The sequence below is a fragment of the Apodemus sylvaticus genome, chromosome 2 (assembly GCF_947179515.1).
Source record: "Apodemus sylvaticus chromosome 2, mApoSyl1.1, whole genome shotgun sequence".
Classification (NCBI taxonomy): domain Eukaryota; kingdom Metazoa; phylum Chordata; class Mammalia; order Rodentia; family Muridae; genus Apodemus; species Apodemus sylvaticus.
The window spans coordinates 53,994,154-54,013,329 of record NC_067473.1 but is presented as its reverse complement, the minus strand read 5'-3'; the positions used below and the strand labels follow the sequence as shown (position 1 = coordinate 54,013,329).

General features: G+C 43.4%; 1 protein-coding gene across 1 annotated transcript in view; it reads right to left on the bottom strand.

Moving 5' to 3' along the window:
• The window catches only part of Strip2 (striatin interacting protein 2), a 43,059-nt gene that overhangs the window by 22,857 nt on the left and 1,026 nt on the right, over positions 1-19,176 (bottom strand). The window contains exons 2-13 of the mRNA XM_052173363.1: positions 16,556-16,625; positions 12,063-12,137; positions 10,903-11,040; positions 9,202-9,322; positions 8,423-8,491; positions 8,122-8,228; positions 7,330-7,457; positions 5,932-6,135; positions 4,576-4,811; positions 4,275-4,340; positions 3,844-3,907; positions 3,027-3,098 (exon numbers count right to left, since the gene is read on the bottom strand). Of these exons, the coding sequence (XP_052029323.1) occupies positions 3,027-3,098; positions 3,844-3,907; positions 4,275-4,340; positions 4,576-4,811; positions 5,932-6,135; positions 7,330-7,457; positions 8,122-8,228; positions 8,423-8,491; positions 9,202-9,322; positions 10,903-11,040; positions 12,063-12,137; positions 16,556-16,625 (1,350 nt within the window). The remainder of the gene's footprint in view (positions 1-3,026; positions 3,099-3,843; positions 3,908-4,274; positions 4,341-4,575; positions 4,812-5,931; positions 6,136-7,329; positions 7,458-8,121; positions 8,229-8,422; positions 8,492-9,201; positions 9,323-10,902; positions 11,041-12,062; positions 12,138-16,555; positions 16,626-19,176) is intronic.

The following is a 19,176-nucleotide window of genomic DNA, read 5'->3' as shown; positions in this document are numbered from 1 at the left end:
CTTATGCTTGGAACATAAACCAAGTCTCTACTTGGGCTTGGGGTCTACAATCTTTCTTAAGATGTACTTTTATTATTTAATTGTGCACAGCTGTGTGCATATGGGTATATGAATATGAGTGCAGGTGCCTGTGGAAGCCAGAGGTATTGGACCCTCTAGAGTTACATATGGTTGTAAGGTGCCATGTGTGAGGACTCTTGGCCTGCTTGAGTATGGCAAGCATAGCTCTGGCAGGCTTTGTCCTTCTCCCTGATTCCTTCTGCCTTGCTAAAAACCATTAGTTTATATCCCCAAAGCTAGTTGCCAAGGTCTATTCTTATATTTGTCCAATTCCTCTTCCTAAGGCTGACTACCAAGGTTCAGCTATCACGGTACTGAAGTCCAGCAATCAAAAGTCTCCTTTGGCTCAAATAATTAACATGCCCAATCAAAATTAAACCCCTCATCCAAACATAAGGTTTCCCCTTTTCCCTTTATAAACCGCATTTGCCTATGGGCGATAGCACCTATCCAGAGGCAGGCCTTTGTCCCATTCCTGGTTCCCTTCCCCTTCTACTCTATTTCTTGTCTTTGTCTTTTGTTCCCTGCCCCTTGTTCCTCTGGGGACAATAAATTTCCTTTGTGCTGAGAACTTGGTCTTGGGGAGTCCTGAGCTATCTTTAGAGGGTATCTACAATGTGGGTGCTAGAAATTGATCTCCGGAGTATTGGAATAACGGGAAGTACTCTTAATCACTGAGATATCCCTCCAGCCTACACATACTTTCCTCTTTCCTTTGATAACGTTATCAGGCTTTTAGTTAGTAGCTCTGTTGGACCATTTAATTTAGTCCGTCTTTGTTTGTTTGCTCCTTCCTTCTTTCCTTCTTCCCTCCATCCCTCCCTCCTTCCTTCCTTCTCTGTCTTTTTTTCCCCAAAAGGCTCTCTTGTGGCCCAGGCTGGCCTCAACTAGATAAGGTCAACTGAGGATGACCTTGAACTCCAGACCCCTTCTGCCTCTGCCTTTCAAGTACTGGGATTAAACAAACACCATAATTGTTATATTTTAGCAAGACAGTCTCCCTTTATCCCACATCCTCTCATAACTACCATCTCCTTTCTCTCCCTTTCTTTATCATATTTGTTGGTTGTATACTTCTTTCTTTACATTTCTTTTCAATGTACTTGCAACAGGCTTTTTTAGCCATTTCACTGTGATCATCCTTAATAAAGTCACCGATTATCTTAATGCTGTCTAATGCAATAGGCACATCTGTTCTCATGTGCCATCAATCAGCATTTGGCACAGCCACCACTCCCTTCCTTAAAGACTGGGTTTTTACGGTGTCAGACTTCCAGATTCCATTGTACTTCGTTGAGTGGTGTGTGTGTGTGTGTGTGGTTTCTTTCCTGACTCATCCTGCCTTACAACATATTGGTGTGTCCCAGGGTGTTCTGGCTGGTTTTGTATATCAACTTGACACAGGCTGGAGTTATCACAGAGAAAGGAGCTTCAGTTGGGGAAGTGCCTCCATGAGATCCAGCTGTGGGGCATTTTCTCAATTAGTGATCAAGTGGGGAGGGCCCCTTGTGGGTGGTACCATCTCTGGGCTGGTAGTCTTGGGTTCTATAAGAGAGTAGGCTGAGCAAGCCAGGGGAAGCAAGCCAGTAACATCCCTCCATAGCCTCTGCATCAGCTCCTGCTTCCTGACCTGCTTGAGTTCCAGTCCTGACCTCCTTTAGTGATGAACAGCAATTTGGAACTGTAAGCTGAATAAACCCTTTCCTCCCCAACTTGCTTCTTGGTCATGATGTTTGTGCAGGAACAGAAACCCTGACTGAGACACAGGGACTTTCCTGGGTTCCATCCTCTTCTGTCTCTGCCCACTTCCTTGGGTTCCCTTAGCTGTCTATAGTTTTAACATTGTAACAGAGCAATGACTCTCAAATTTCTTTTTTTTTTTGTTGTTTTTTGTTTTTTTGTGTCCCCCCACCCCCCTGGCCCAGACAGGGTTTCTCTGTGTAGTCCTGGCTGTCCTGGAACTCACTCTGTAGACCAGCCTGGCCTGGAACTCAGAAGTCCACCTGCCTCTGCTAGGATTACAGGCGTACACCACCACACCCAGCTATCTCTCAAATTTCTTGAAGCCAGTCCTCTCCTTGGAACTCTAGACCTAGACCTATATACCTAACTGCCCGGTAGTTCTGCTTGAATATTTAGTGGATATCTAAACCTTAGTATTACCCAACATGATTTTGAGTACTCCTCCTATTTTCCAAGTGACACCTTACTCTTGATTCTTCTCTTACCTCTTGATATATATCTAGCCATACTTTCAAAATATAACCTACATTCATCTACTTTGCAACCCGAGTCTAGGTCACTCCCAACTTCCACTGTAACTGTTTTGAGATGGGTCGTGCCTCCCCCCTTTGTTTGGCACAATCTTTGCACAGTAGGTAGTGGTTTTTTAAACCAAACATTAATGCCTCACCTCTACTTAGTCTCCAAAGGCTTCCCCTTGTGCTGTGAATCAACGTTCAGCTCTCTACCTCTGCTAATAGGTTCTGTGTACAGTGTCCCCGGCCACTTGTCCAGCATCATCTCCATAAGCCCACCTTGCTGACACATTGTTACAAAAGCCTTCTTTTGCTGCCTCTTGCACTCTGTGCCCTTTCTATCCTGACACTATGTGGAATGTTTTCTCCTCTGATGTTCCTTCCTATGGTTGGCTCCTTTCCATACTTTAGATCTTGGTTAAATGTCACTTTCTTACACATCTCATCTATCCCAACTGCCCAGCCAAAAACAATCTACAGATGGGTAGTTTATTATCTATCATGTTTCCCTATTTAAATTATCTTCATAGGACCTACCACTCTGTGATGGTCGTGTTTAGTTATTTAATTTTCATCCCCTATTTTAATGCAGTGTGGGGCCTTTGTCTTTAACAAGCTGAATCAGTGCATGCCCAGTGTATGCCCTGCAACAGCACTGCAGACAGTTCTTTTGTTTCCCCCTCCTGTGTGCCAGAGCCCTTGACTCACCAAGGACATGGGGCATTTCTCCAGCTCCTCCTCATTCTTTATCTGTATCTCTGCAATGGAGACGTACTTGTGCTGGCAAAGACAGACAACATCAACAAGGGTTGAGAGCCTGATCCACATGTGTCTCCTCCTCTTCCCCAGGCTCCTCCTTAGCTTTCATTGCTCAGAGGAAACAGTCCATGAGCTTATCATCCCAAACAACCATAAAACCTTTGGAAGCAAGAATCTAACTCACTTCTGAATAATTAGCACTGTGCAGTACTTCGTAAACAATATTTCTGTGTATTATATTTCCATATTTGTTGAATACTAGCAAATATCTAGTCATTTACCTTCAAAGTGCAAGGGGAAGCCAAGAATAGACCTTCACCCTTGGAATACTGCTCATACATGTTTGATGTGCATGAAGGTATGGATAGTTATGACACTACATTCTTTGTGTGTATACATATACTGATTAAAAAAAGATTTTCTTTTATCATCATAAAGAAGATTCCTACATAATGTGTGGCCTTCAAAAGCTAGTGGACCTATAGGGAGAGAGAAATAAAAGAAAAGGAAGCAAGGAATGGGAAGAGAGAGAGTGATAAAGGAAAAAGAAACAGGAGAAAGGAATTGTGTTTTCATCTGTCTGAATGCAGGAAACGGGTAAAGTAGGGAGAGACCTGACTTTTCCTATTTGGCCAAAAGGTCTGCAGGGGAGATGCAGAAGGTCCTGAATATTCTGGAAGAAGAAATCTAAGTTAACGAGGCAGTGGTAATCTGCTTTTCTTTGATGGCTCCCTATCCCTGAAGAATAAAAGCCCGCCCTTGTTACCTGCTTTAGAGTCTTCACACTCTCATGGATGGGCCGAGGTAATCCAACCAAGGTATCTGTGTCCCTGTAAAAAGTAAACATAAGTGCAAGAAAAAACCACCCATATACTCTGGAATCACAGGACCACACACTTCAGCCTCTATTCCTGCTGTCCTACACCTTCTTAAATAAGACTTAAGGTCCATTAGCTTGCTTAAGGTCACAAAAATAATCACATGCTGAAGCATTTCTGACAATCAGGAGATTTATATCACATAGCCTCTTAGTTATTCACTTGATCTGCAGGTGATAGATTCATACTTAATGGAGTATGTAACCTAACGGCACCTTTGACAGTGAAATCCCTTTTAGCTTTACAAATCCTAGTGAGGCGGATTCATGGCTTTCTCTAATGTACTTTATATCCATTTTTAAAATAGCTAGTCACTTACTGCCCCAGAGTGAATCCAATGAACTTGTTTCTGCTTATCTCCAAGAAGTGTTCAATGTCCTTCTGTCTGAGATGACGGTGAAGAGGCCAGTATCAGAGAGAAGAAAACAAAACAAAACAAACCTTGAAAAAGAGAACTTTTCAGATCTCCTGTTCTTTCATTTGTAAGAAGACAGAGATGGACAGAAGGAACTTCAGACCCAGGGGTTGATCACCACCCCAGGTATGTATGTGTGCTTCTACCCTGGCTCTTCAGTGATTGAAATCCCAAAGCTCAGGATCAGTGGTGCCACTAAACCTACCTAACCTTCGGGGCCCAGGGCAGGCCCTTGGGAAAGGCTACCCGGTCAGTAGAGAGAGGTGTCTGTGAGGGTGGAGGCGGCACCAGAGGATCCTGTTCTAGCAGGTCTAACTCTCCATCCAAGGTTCGTTCTCCATCACCCGCAGGTTCTTCCTCCTCCTCTGTGGCTGGTTCCTCAGTCTTGAAGAGATCCCTTTCATTGTAGATGTCCAGGCTGTCTTGTTTGGTGAGGAGTTGCTGGGGGGTGGGGGTGGGGAATACAGAGCATATGATGACATTGTCTGAACTCTCTCTAGACTTCAGGAAACATGAGGTTGAAAGCTATCTACTGTGAGAACATTGCATTATTTGTCTCCTTCTCATATCTCACTGAGCTCAATCGACCAAGGGCAAGAAACAGCATGGACAGTGCCTGTGTGATACCCAGCTGACTTTCCAAAGCACTGATGCTAAACGGCGCCGCCCCCCCCCCCCCACACTTTCCTTCCTAATTATGCTCTGCTTAGGTGAACATTCAGTGAGTGTTCTTTCTGTCAGCATACACCAGCTGGTTGACTGAGGAAGAAGATGACAGAAGCTTGCTGCCAGGCAGAAGAAAGTAAGCTTAGAATGTTAAATCTTATTGCATAAAGAAAGAAAGGTTGGACAGAAATAGGCCAAAAAGTTAACAGTCACTGCCTCTGGTTGTTAAGTTTGTGGGTGATTTTTCTCTCTTTATCACATTTTTATATTTGTTCCAAATTTTCTATAATGAGTAAGCATTACTTTATGAAACAAAAAAGAAAGGTTTCTAAAAAAAAAGTCATACTGCCTACAATCTAGACTAGATTGAACCCTGTCATCTTTAATTGGCAAACTTTGATAGGTTAGCTGAGTGAGTTCATGAAAATGTGACCAGGGCTCAATGTAACTTATTTAGAACTTCTCAGGACTATACACTGCCTAGAACCCTAACCAGCTATCTCTCAAATGTAAGCTTGTGGGCCAAGGCCAGACAGAGGATGGTGGCTCAAAATAAAACTTCTTTCTGCCAAGAAAATGGTGATTCATGATAGACGTGTAGATTTGCTAGATGTTCTTTTCAGGGCCCCAACTCTCAGAATTCTAAACTAACTCATATTTATGATGCTAAGAAACTCTAGTCACTGAAGTCCAGACCAGTAACACATGCATGGCCAGAGGATAGGCCAAAGTATAGGCACTAAGGATTCATGTTGGTTATAGGGCCGGCCTGGGATGCCATCAACTGCCCTTTCCTACCACATCCATAATAGCTCAAAATCTTGATTTTTTTTTTTGACCACTCAATACCCCAATACTGTCAATACCCCAATATTACTGTATGTTTGGTTCATACCCTTCGAGAACCACGGCGGCTCCGCAGCTTGGAGGGTGGAGGGGCCAGCTGAGACTCCCCGAGATCAAGAGTGTAAGAAGGTGGGGAGGCAGCACGCATGCTCTTTACGACCTGGATACTGTCCTCAGCTAGTGGAGGCAGGCCCAACTCTGCACGCTTCTGTATTTTGAGAGCCTGCAGGTGCTCAAATCCACCAAGGGTAAACTAAAGAATAAAAAGGAAAGGGGATGTTATCCAATACCAAATGTTAGCCCTGAGCATGCTCTATTTGTGTATTTAGAAACACACACACACACACACATACACCACACACACACACACACACACACACACACACGAGTAAGGAGTAAGGGATGGGTGCATGGAAGATGTTAGAGAGAGGAAAGGGAAAGGGAAAAATTATGTAATTATATTAAAATTTAAAAAAAATGTTGTGAAAAAGGAGAAAGAGCTAAGAGAGGAAGGGAAGGACGTCATAAGAGGACAAAGTCAGAGAAACATGGCTGGAAGGAAAGAACCTCAACTTCAATTTCCTCGCACTGCCTCTTGAACAACGAACAAACATGATCACTACTCCAGTCTGAGGGTCTCTAGGGTCAGAATAAAGCACAGCATGACTTATTGACCCAGGGCTGGAAGTAGCACTAGACACTAGAAGTGGGGAGAAACTCCACTGGGAAAAGTTTAAAGACCAAAAGACGACCCCCCCCTTTTGTTTTGTTTCTTAAGCAGGGTTTCACTGTGTAGCCCTAGCTGGCTTTAAACTTGCAAACTTCATCCTCAGGCTATCAAGTGTTACAGCCATATGCCACCATCCTTGGCACAACCTCTCCTGTTAAGGAGCACATTCAGATATTGGAATGTCCTGGAGCCGCAGTTTCCTCTGTAATCAAGAGGAGGTTTACCCTGAGAGGCCCACTAAGAGGGTATGTTGTTCCTCTGACCCTATAGGATGCGAGCCAGAAGAAGACTATAGGATGAAGGGTCAAGGTGAAGAATGAATAACAAATTATTAACTATATACTTGTAAGAACGCCTATCCTCTACTGGAAGAAAAGGCATGCATTGGTCTTAACATCTCATAGTTACAGAAACACGTTCAGAATTGCCGAATGCTCACTGTAATAGCCAGATTCCCAACGGCCAGCTAGTGTGCTTTCTACGAAACATCAATTCTGTTAGGGAAAGGTGCCACTGGAGTCTTTAACTCAGAGAGTGACATCCAACAGATTCGCCCAATAGAAAGAGCAGCCTGATGATGTGGACTATTTGATGACTCCAGGAGGGCATCTCTCCTCTTAGTTCTCAGGGACTAACAGCTGTCTCTTGCCAGCTCATAGATCCGGATTAGAAAAATCTGATTGGGTGAGGTGGGAATGGAGATGATCAGCTGCTCACCATGACCACCTTCCAGAGCAGAAGCAGAACCTTCTTTATTGGAAAGTGGGGGGCCAGGCCACTGCAGAATTTGGTAACCATGGAAAACAGCAGGAGGGCAAAAGGCTCTTCATTATGTGTGGAGAAACCTGAGGTGTAAGGAGAATCAAGAGAAAGTGAGAGGACATCCTGCCCTAAGATCCCTGAGTCTGGGTACACTGGGGAAGGCACTTAACCTCCCCTGAAAAATTCCAGAGTACTTTCTCTTATGAAGGAGTCATAGTGAGACCCCAGAAGGAATTTCCTTAGAGGACAGGATGGAGGACAGGATGTGTTCCACCCTAGAAGTTAAGGAAATGCTTTGAGGATCATAGCAAGCAGGAAGTAACAATAATGATGTGACTTTCTGGCTAAAGGAATCAAGGTATTTCATGGACCATACTTCATTCTTTACTTATTTACATCAATAAATACATATTTTTAAGGTGCTTTCACACCTTATACTTGTCAGATGACCACTTCAACTGACATTAGAACAAAGTTCAGTTGTTAAGGCTATTTAACTCATTTTCCCCCATATAGTGAAATGGAAGAATGGCTATTCTCAATACTAACCAAGGAAAGTAAGACACAGGAGTGCAATCAAACTCAGCCCTCATGCCCCATGCAACACCTCTGGCTTAAAAAGGAAAAGATGCTACCTTAAAAAGAAAAAGAACAAAAACGAGCAGCCTTCCTCCCTGCAGGCAGACACTCTGCTTCCCGTCCACCCTCGGGGCTCTCCCCAGCCCCTTCTCACATGCTACTTCTTACTCAGTTCAGTTCGGAAGGTCTCTCGGGCTGTCCTCCACCCACTGGGGTCTATCTCTCGCTCCAGGCGGATATTTTCCACCATTAGGTACATGACACTCAGCAGTACCCTGGGGTTACAAAAGGATCATAAGAGATGCCCAAGGTACTTCCCAGCCTGTAGTTCCAGACTTCAAGGATGACATCAGTGGGAGTCCAATCAGAGATTAGTTAAAAGGTACTATCCCACACATCTGGGATTTGGAAAAAGGGTAACACACGCCACTCATCACCTCTGTCCAAAGCCCAGGGTCACTTCACTCACCTGAGCTCAGTGCTGTCAGCAATGGAGACAGCCGGTTTCCGAAGGGCACTGCTAGAGGCTTGGCTATTGCTGCCATGGAGAGGAATGAAAGAACAGGAACCCATCAGGCCTCTTCCAGCCTGTGCTCACTTACTTGACACATAAACACAAACACCTGCCATTCCCTGCTTATGCAGCAACAGGGAGACTCATCTAAGGAACCCGCAGACCCTTGAAATCCTCATGTATGGTGAAGACAGGCAAATAAAAGGGTCCATGGTATCAGTTCCTCTTGTGATTCCTTACAACACTTTCCACTGTGCTGGAGACAAACCATGCTAAGCAGTATCTGATAAATAGATAAGCAGACTTCAGTGTATCTAAAACTCCCGGGTGGTGGGCACAAGAGAAAGCAGCAGCAGCAAAGGCTACTTCTACAGTTATAACTCACGACAGATAATTAGGCACAATGATAGAAATTGGTCTGATTCTCTTGTGTTTATGATGGAAAAAGTTTACTTTATAAATTCCAGAGTTAGGCTCAGCTGAAAAGGTGCTTAGATTAAAAAGGTAACTAAACCAGGCTAGGTCTGTGAAGTCCAGGATTGTAGCAGTTGCTTAGTTCAACCTCAAGGAGGAAGAACATAGTATTAGGAAAGAACGATGGCTAGGACAATTGTCACTGAGCTTTGAGTGGAGATGTGAATGGAGATTCCCATAGGGAAATCTACCGAGGAACTCCACAGACATGTGAATCCTTCAAGAAAGTTTCTAAGCCAGCCCTCCCCAAGGCTTCTTACTCGATTTCCATGTGGAGTAGCTCCAGAAAGGCCGAAAATGTCCCCATCTGGTAGAGCAGGAAGCAATTGTATCTGGACCAGTGCAGCACATCGACCTCGGAATCACATTCCCCAAAAGTGCCTAGAGGATCAGACAATTGCTATAGGACTTGGAGTTGGGAGGGGCAGGTATTTTAGTTCTTTCTACCCCATCTCATGATCTTCAAACTTTGCCAATACTTTACAGAATAATAACACTCACAGAATTTGGGCAGGGCCCATGAGAACTTCCTTAAATGAGTGAGTCAGTAGAGAAAAGAGGTAGTCTCCTGGGTAAGCCAAATGTACTCACCAATAGCCAATCTTTTTTTTTTTTTTTTTTTTTTTTTTGAGACAGGGTTTCACTGTGTAGCCCTGGCTGTCCTGGAACTCTGTAGACCAGGCTGGTCTCAAACTCAGAAATCTGCCTGCCTCTGCCTCCCAAGTGCTGGGATTAAAGGTGTGCGCCACCATTCTATGTGCACTGGTGTTTTGCCTGCATGTATGTCTGTGTGAGTGTCAAATCACTTGGAGCTGGATTACAGACAGATGTGAGCTGCAATATGGGTTCTGGGAATCGAACTCAGGTCCTCTGGAAGAGCAGCTAATGCTCTTAACTGCTAAGTAGGTCTCTCCTGTACCATAAGTGGCCAATCTTCAACCCCACTCCCAAGCAGACCCTGAGATAAGGATTCAAATGCAAATAGTCTGTGTGGGATGCATCTCAGGGATCACCAGAAGAGAAATAGGGGAAGTGAGAGAGGGAAGGGGGCAGCTGAAAGAGTCCGGTCCCAGAGGCTTTCAGGAACCCATATAAAACACACAATGCAGATCATTTCACCCAAGAGGAGTGAGATAATCAAGGTCATCTCCTTAATCTTGTTAGTCACGTTCATGAGGACTGAGTGTATTAATCCCTCTGCTTCCTGATTGCCCAGTGTGGGCTGCAGACAAAGCCTTTAAGCAAAAGGACCTTGTCTTGGCAGCTGGAAGTTTGTTATTGCACCAGACCTAAGTGATCCAGAAGTGCCACCTTATTTATGGCAAGCTTCCCTTTCTAGTCGGCACTTCCCACTTATTGTTCTTTTTTTCTCTTTTACAGTGTTTTAGTTCTCAATTTGTTGGTTTGCCAGCAATCTTCACATGCTCAAAGCTTATATTTCATCACTATAGCAAGACTATCTCAGCGCCCCTTCCAATACCTGGCTAAGGTTTCTGCTGGCAAGCTCTTCCCAATTAATCTCATTTAGTTCTGATTATCTCCAAATTCCTCACAGCAACCCTTCCTGTTGCTGTATTGGCTTGAACCTTTAAAAACTTCAGTGCTGGTGCCTCAGCTCTCCCTACATGGATTCTCTTGTTAATCTTCATATTCACATATAGCTCAGATTAGAGGGGAGAAAAATCCATGTGAGAAATCCTGACATGCACAGAGTATGGCTTATGTATGTAATCCTAACGAAGGAGGCAGAGGCAGGGGGAGCAAGAGTTCTTAGGCAGATCCCAAGAGATCCAGAACAATATCCAATACTATCTCTTGATCTTCCTTATAAGGACAGGCTACTACTAACATAGCAAGGCCATCACTGAGATGTAAGGGACCCTGCTTTCCCAGTAGATCTGCTTTCTGCATGTCCCTCCCTAGCTTCTACCCCTATCAAATCAGAAAGAACAGACACTTACCTTGGGCTAGATAGAGAACAGCTCGGGCCACCTTCAGCCGTTTTTCCCTACTGACCACCTCCAGTCGGTCCAGAAGTCCCATCACATAGGTCTTTTGGGCATCTTCTTCCAACTCCAACCATTCCTTAGCGTCTTGCACTAGGATGTAAAGCCATAGAGAGCTAATACTAGCTACTGCCACTTCTCCTAGAAAGGGCCCTGATAATAAATCTACCTCTGACCCTAAAGATTCTTCTAAAACCTTCTTTCTTTCTTTCTTTCTTTCTTTCTTTCTTTCTTTCTTTCTTTCTTTCTTTCTTTCTTTCTTTCTTTCTTTCTCTCTCTCTCTCTCTCTCTCTCTCTCTCTCTCTCTCTTCTCTCTCTCTTTCTTTCTTTCTTTCTTTCTTGTACTGTGGATTGAACCCTGGGCCTCTTGCTAGGCAAACTGTACCACTAAGCTGCACCCCTAGCTCAAGCTTTCCTTATTAAGCTAAGAAAACATAAGGGGCAGGAAAAGGACCCACAATATCCTCATCTGAACCTACTCTATACCCACATCTTTACCCTTCCTTTTGTCCACACAGCATATTTTGTCCTCTGCCTTTCCTCAAGGTGTCCCTCCGTCTCCACCCACATCCAACTGCTAGTCATCCTTACATGCTTGATACAAGCGGCCCTCTTCCACACTAATGCCGAAATCAAAGCTCTGCCCAACACTCTCACTTTATATTTTCCCCTGGCCTTGGCTTCTTTTGTGATCTGCATATCTGCCCAGACTATACAACTTATTTGCAGGAGCTGCAAATTACTGCCTCCTGCATCTCTGACACACATTTGTTGAATTAAAAAGTCAATTGCTACTGAGGGCTCACAGTCAGGGACTACAAAACTGGCACTGGCAGTGACGCCAGGGGCTAGGCTAGGCAGAGTACTCCACCGAGTGGAGGGGACTAGTTCCGCCTGGCTGAGCCATCCCTCTGCTTCTCTTGGTTTCATCTTCCCTGTAGAAGGAATTCTGTATTCCACATGCAAGAAATGAAGAGTATGCAGTTGGGAAGGGGACGAAGAATGAAACTTTGATTTAGTCTTTTACTAGATCAAACTGGGGTATCTGGAGGGAATGGAGGAAAATAGATATGGAGGAGAACAGCACATTCCTGTGAATAAAGATGCAGCATTACCTTGAGTCTTGAAATCTTCTTCAAAGCACTTCCGGTTAGTGGTAAATTCCAGGTTCTCTGTGTAGCTATATAATTCTATAGCAGAACGACAAAACGGTCACATTCAGAACCCCCAATGAAGAATCTACAGTAGAGAGCAGCGCTCGGAGGAGCTGAAGGTTCCAACACATTCTTGTGTCCAATTCAATCTAGAGCCAGTCTCCTCCCTTTTGGAACAGTTAAAAATAGCCGTGTGTGTCCCTGGGTGACTAAACTATCAAACCTGTCCTCCTGCCAGATGGCTGGCAGCAGAAAAGGAAGACAGCCTCGACATTTGGTAAGGGCCAGGCAGAGGGTTGGAGTACAGAGGGCTTAATGTCGTCATCACTTCTGTTTCTTAGGGCTGCAATCCATTCTGTCCCAACAAACCAGGCCAGACTTTGAGGAAGCAAAGGGCAACACAGGATCTTGGAGGCAAGATTCTGTTTAGGAAGCCAGGACAAGGACAAATGATGGACGGACAGACAGACGGACACACACACACACACACACACACACACACACACACACGCACGGGAGCCAGTTTGCTCTCCTTGAAGGGTACAGAAATGTAGGTTCCTACATATGGCCACCCGGGCAGATGATGTGTGAATCATGTGGAAAGCACCTAGGCTGCTTTTGCCAAAGGCTTTTGTGTTCAGGAAAAACTAACTACTGATCATAACCTCTGACTATAAAACAGGAAAACAATGTCCCCTGCCTCTGCAGCAACCACACCACTACTCTGCACCCTCATTTTACAGAAGATGAATTAAAATCAAAGAGATTATCTCAAAATCTATTCCACCTCTACCATAAAGCAACTGAAATTTATTTATACTCCAGCAAACTAAGAACTAAGATAAAGGCTGAGAATTACCTGGGAGTTAGAACACTTATATCTTGTGCTCAGATTTTGTGGGTAGCCAGAAACAAATCTCAACTTTAAATTTTAAATATGTCAATCATTAGTTCAATAATGTAAATGTAATTACATTACGTTTGTAAAATACGTAAAAAATGTAAAATAGGTGTATGTATTTTTTTTTGTTTTTGTTTTTGTTTTTTTCAAGACAGGGTTTCTCTGTGTAGTCCTGGCTGTCCTGGAACTCACTCTGTAGACCAGGCTGGCCTCGAACTCAGAAATCTGCCTGCCTCTGCCTCCCAGAGTGCTGGGATTACAGCCGTGCGCCACCACTGCCCAGCGCGTGTATGTATTTATATGTGTCTGTATTTATTTACTTAGACCAGAAAAGTCATGAAATACTAGTCAGGAAGGTAAACAGCGCTAAACTTTGTTCTTAATTTTAAAGTGTTAGATAATGAGATTTCATTTGCAGATAATTATAACATACATTTAAGATACCCATGTATCTTCTACTCAGATTAGAGAAATATAACATTTGCCATATTTGCTTCAGACTCCTCTCCAGTATTCTTTCTTTCTCTGGAAGTAATTACCATCATGAATTTGTTCTGCATTCCATGATGCCATTGTTAGATATTTAGTACATTTGCATGTGTCTATAAACAGTATACCAGGGTAGGTATATGCATAGGATCCAGATTCATTTCCCAGCATCCAGATTGTGGCTCCCAGCTATCCATACCTCAGGGCCAGGGCACGTGCATAGTACACATACATGCATGCAGGCCAAACATTCACACACATCAAGTAAAATAATCTAAAAAATTTCTAAAATGTATCTCTGATACTGTTCTATTTTTAATCTTATCATTACCATAACTGTATAAATTCTTCTGTCGGTGGTTCTTTGCCTATATTTTGTTCTGGGCATTTATTCATACTCAAGTGTGTTGATACAGATCAGTTATATTAATGGCTATATTCAAACCAACTATATTTACATGCTAGTTTACCTATTTCCCTGCAGATAGGAATTTTATTTAGGTTGTTTTCAACTTTTCATAATTAAAAACAAGGCTGAAATACACACTTTCTTATGCCCAAGTATAAAGTTCTTTAGATTGAATATCTAGGAATAAAGTTACTGGGTCAAAATAAGTCTCAGAATAAGTCTCTCTCAACCAGGCCACAGACTGCCTTTAAGAAGTACACATCTTCAACTTTATTAGATATACCCTAATTGCATTCCAATTTTATACTTTGCACCTTCAAACTGCTACAGAGAGCTGTGTGGAAAAATGCTCATTAGGCCTTTGGAGCTTTTTTTAAACATTTAATTAATTAGTTAATTAATTTTGTGTGTATCTGTCTGGCTATGAGTGCCATACTGCCACATATAGAAGTCAGAAGATAGCTTGTGTGAGTCAGTTCTCTTCTCCCACCACCAATGGAGGCTGAGATTTGAACTCAGGCATTGAGCCTTGATGACAATGGCCTTACCTGCTGACTCATCTTTCCAGTCTTTACATTTTGCAGTCTAACAGTTGTAAAATAATACCTTGTGTTTTAAAAATATTTTTCATTAATTAATTTGGGCTGGAGAAATGGCTTAGTAGTTAGGAACACTGGCTGCTCTTCCAGAGGACCTGAGTTCAATTTGCAGCACCCACATGGCAGCTCACTCTGTCTGTAACTTCAATTCTAGGGCATCCAACACCCTTACACAGACATACATGCGGGCAAAACACCAATGCACACTGTGGGATGTGAAAGGCAGTCTGTGGCCTGGTTGAGACTTATTCTGAAGACCCAGTAGAATATTCTACAAGGGACGGAACCAGTGAGCAATGCTCCCAGATACTCAGGCTCCTGACACATACCCATGACTCCTCAACTCCATAATCCTGTGGCCATCAGTCACACGTAGGGTCAGGCCCCAGTGTTCTGGCTGGACTCCACACCTACAGTCACCTGGCTATAGCCAGGTTTTTCCTGCCTCACATTTACCTGGCAACAGCCAGGTAACCCAGCCCATTATAAAAGGTGATGCCAGGCCCCTCCTAGCTCTCTTGCTGTTCTCTCTTGCCCTTTTGCTCTTGTCCCCCTGTTCCCTCTCTCTCCCCATTTCTTCTTCTCCCCTCTTTCCACATGGTCATGGCTAGCTCTCACCCCTATATCTTTTCTTTCTCTCTTTACTTCCTATCTCTTTTCCTTTTCTTACATTCCTAAAATAAAGCTTTGAAACCATGGACTGTCTCTTCTTATCAAAACCTGCAATGGAATGGGCCTCAGCGTCTCCAGCCACCAGATCTGACCAAAGACCCTTTGGCCCAGCAAGGCTTCCTCTACAGGTACATGGGGCCCAAGCCAGAACAGCCTGGCCTTCTGAGCAAGGACCTCTCCGTATAGGGATGGCGGGTGGAGGGAAGGGCAGCCTTCCCACGGGTGCAAGGCCCCCACCCACCTGTTTTCCCTATAGCACATAAAAAAATAAAATGAAAAAAAAAAAAAACCTTGAACATCTTTTCAGACAGACAGACAGACAGACAGGCACAGGAACAGGCACACACACACACACACACACACACACACACACACACACACACACAGATTCTTTAGTGGTTCTGTGGATTCAACAGAGTCTCATGCATGCCCTTCATATATCTATTGACTTTCTGATTTTCTTACCTGTGAGTTCTTATTCTTTGTCTCTATCAGATTAGTCATCTCTTTTTGTTTATCTCTTTCTTTCTCTACAGATTCACATTCTAGAGTCTAATCCTTTGTTCATTATTAAACCTCGCTATTTCTGTCACTCATTGCAAAATTTATTCACTGTGCTTATTCACCAGAACTTCTGCAAAAATGTTTGTCTTTTTATCTGAAAAAGCATGTCTCAAAGTGTCATTTCCATGTGACAGAATATTTAACTTTCACACCATTTCCACCAAAGCTCATTTATTAATAACTAACATTCATAGCACATGGAATATGGAGGCCCTCAACGTGAGGAGATCACATTTGCCCTATTCTAAAATTCCAGACAGGAAGCAGCAGTCCAGAACTGAGAAAAGAATGGAATCATTTAGCCCCAACTCAGATACCTACAGCAGAGCTTGACCATGACTGATGTAGGTGATGAGTCCAGCCTTACCCAGCCAGCCAATTACCTAGAATCTCCTTCAGCTGTGGCTGGAATTTTAATAAGGGCAAGTATTAGGAGAAGGAATAGGATGGGTAGACAGAGAGAAAATGTGATTTTAAAAGAAAGGTGGCAGAGAGAACAGACATGTGAACACATTTTATAGGAAGAGAGAGGTGATTACTGGAAAGTGGAGAGAGCTGATTTGAGAGCAAATCAGTGCAGCAAAAGAAAAAGAATTACCAGGAAAGAGGAATAGACTGAACAAATGAAGACTACTAGATCAAGAATTCACAGAAGGAGATATGAAAGAGACACTTGTGTTGGGGTTGGGGAAAGGAAGATAATGGTAACAGCTAACTTTTTGCTAAGACCAGACAAGCTGTCAGAGGATATTACAGGCCTGTTCCTTCTCCTCCTGACTACATTTCCACTGCCACTCACTACTGACATATCTATTCATACCTGACAATTCCGCTGCGTGCCCGTCTGCATCTCCATATTCAAACTCCAGAGTAGGGCAGTCGACAGAGCCCTGTAATAGAGAAAATATTCTGGTAATGGAAAAAGAGGTTGCGCCGGGTGGTGGTGGCACACGCCTTTAATCCCAGCACTTGGGAGGCAGAGGCAGGTGGATTTCTGAGTTTGAGGCCAGCCTGGTCTACAGAGTGAGTTCCAGGACACCCAGGGCTACACAGAGAAACCCTGTCTCGAAAAAAACAAACAAACAAACAAAAACCAAAAAAAACCCCAAAAAAACCAAAAACCAAAACAAAAAAAAAAAAAAAAGGAAAAAGGGGTTGCCAAAAAAAGAATATACCCCAATTTCACTTTTTTCCAAAAACAAGGTGAATGGCTCAGGAATGAGATTACCCTATTGCCTTCACACATATGCACACACATGTACCTATGAAACTGCACAGAAAGAAAGGGGTGGGATGGGGTGAGAAAATTCCTGAAACAATGACTTGCAGTTTGGTATTAATGAAAAAAAAATGGCTGTGTTTGGGCTTGGTGGTCTATGCCTTCAATCCTAGCACCTAGGAGGCAGAGCTAGGTGGATCTCTGAGTTTGAGGCCAGCCTGGTCTACACAGTGAGTTGCAGGAGAGTTCTATACAGAGAAATTCTATCTCAAAACAAAACTGGCTGTGCTAAGAGGGTGGTGACTCTCAGAACAGAGGCTCTATTCCGATATAAGCCAATTCCATGCCTACGAGTTTCTTCTATTTGGTTGTTTCTGATTTGCACCTTTTTTTTTTTTTAAATTACAATCTTAAGTATAAACACCCCTGAGTTCAGTCGTTCTAGCAAATTATCAATCAAACCTGAAAGGGGTAATAGTAACCTGAGTTTGCAGTTGACCTCAGTTGTGGCTTGCACATGAATCGGGGGCATTTTTGTGTGTACACTAACTCTGGGCAATTAGTGTCAGAATTGAATTCACGTGTAGGACATTCAGCTGGCATCAGTAACTATTGTTGGAAAACACTCAGTTTTCTCACCCATGAAAGAGGACAATAGTAAGACTTTCTTCACTGGGTCATTGTAAAAACTAAGAATTAAGTACAAGAAATGCCCTTAGCATTTATAAAGCTTTCTTGATTTGTGTCAATTGTAATTCTTTTCTAGCAAAATTTTCAGGAGTTCTAGAAAAGAAAACTATCTTCTCTAAGGATTTTCCTCTACTGGAAAACAAAGAGGGTAAAAAAAGCAGATCTGGGCACTGCAAAGATGCCAGGGGGCACACTGACACACATGCCCTTTGCCTTGGAAGGTGGAAGTAACGCTAATTTTTCCAGCAAGGCTTTTGGAGGCAATGAGCCCAGATAGGGATGGTTACTGCAGGTGTTCATTTCTAAGCATGAAGAACGCAGCTGCCGAGATTCAGGAGGTAAACAGCAGCATCAGGGGAAAACTAGCTGTCTACTGTGAGCTCCCTGGCAAAAGCAACACACCAGGAGATCCTTTTCCCGAAGGAGGCTGTGGCAGTTGGGGTATGTGCCTCTACTTCAGAAGGGAGATCCCGCCTATCACTCTGTAGTAATTTATTTGCATATCGTGTCTCCTGACCCTTCCTGGAATGCTCGCTCTAGAAGGGCAAAGACCCTCCTGCCTTATTCACTGACATATCATTAATATCTTGTAACTTCATTGCTAGCCCCTCAAACTATTTGATCAAGAACAATGTTTCACGTCCCCTGTTTTGTGCTGCCAAGATGTGAACAGCTCTCCTCTAGCACACCCTCACCATCACAAGAGACCTCTGAAACTGTGAGCCAAAATTAATCTTTTCCTCCATTGAAAAACACACCAATGTCTCTCTTGGGGAAGGAGGTACAAGGTACTTCTGAAAGAAAATCCCTAGCAAGAAAACCCTGTCTGTGCAAGGCGGTGACTTTAGGGGCAGTTCCCCCTCTCTACGTTTACCTTTTAGAAAGTAGGAGCTGGAGTGAGAGCTTACTGGCAGTGTATATGCTAGTTTTGGTCTTCTGTGCCACAAATAACTAAATAGACACATTAATCACTTTGGAAACTGTGAAATAATATTTAAATGAATCACCACAGACTAGGACTTCCTCGGACCCTTAGAGAGAATGATGACAGTTATATGTACTGATCAGTTAATTACATGAATTGTTTTAAAGGCTTTATGTTCGATTATCTCAATCCTCTGAGTTATGCAGTGGTAACCCCGTTTTACAAAAGAAACTGGAGTTTAGCTAGATTAGGTAATTTGCCCAAAGCCACACAGATACTAAATGGAGGTACTGAAACAAACAAACAACAAACAACTGGTCCGACACTCAAACTTGGTGGTCTTGGCCACTCACTGTGTCTGCCAAGTGTCTGATCGAAGGAGAGTTGGTTTTATCTCTTTTACCTTTTATCTCTAGATGACCAGACCCATTTTCTGGTGCTGGGGATCAATTTAGAGTCTTGTGTAAGGTATGCAAGCACTCCATCCCTAAGCCACATCCCCCAACCCCGTGTCTTCCACCTAGTAAACACTTGGAAAACAGAGGCAGGAGCATCAGGAGTTCAAAGCTCTCCTCAGCTACACAGTGAGTTCAAGTCCAGCCAATGC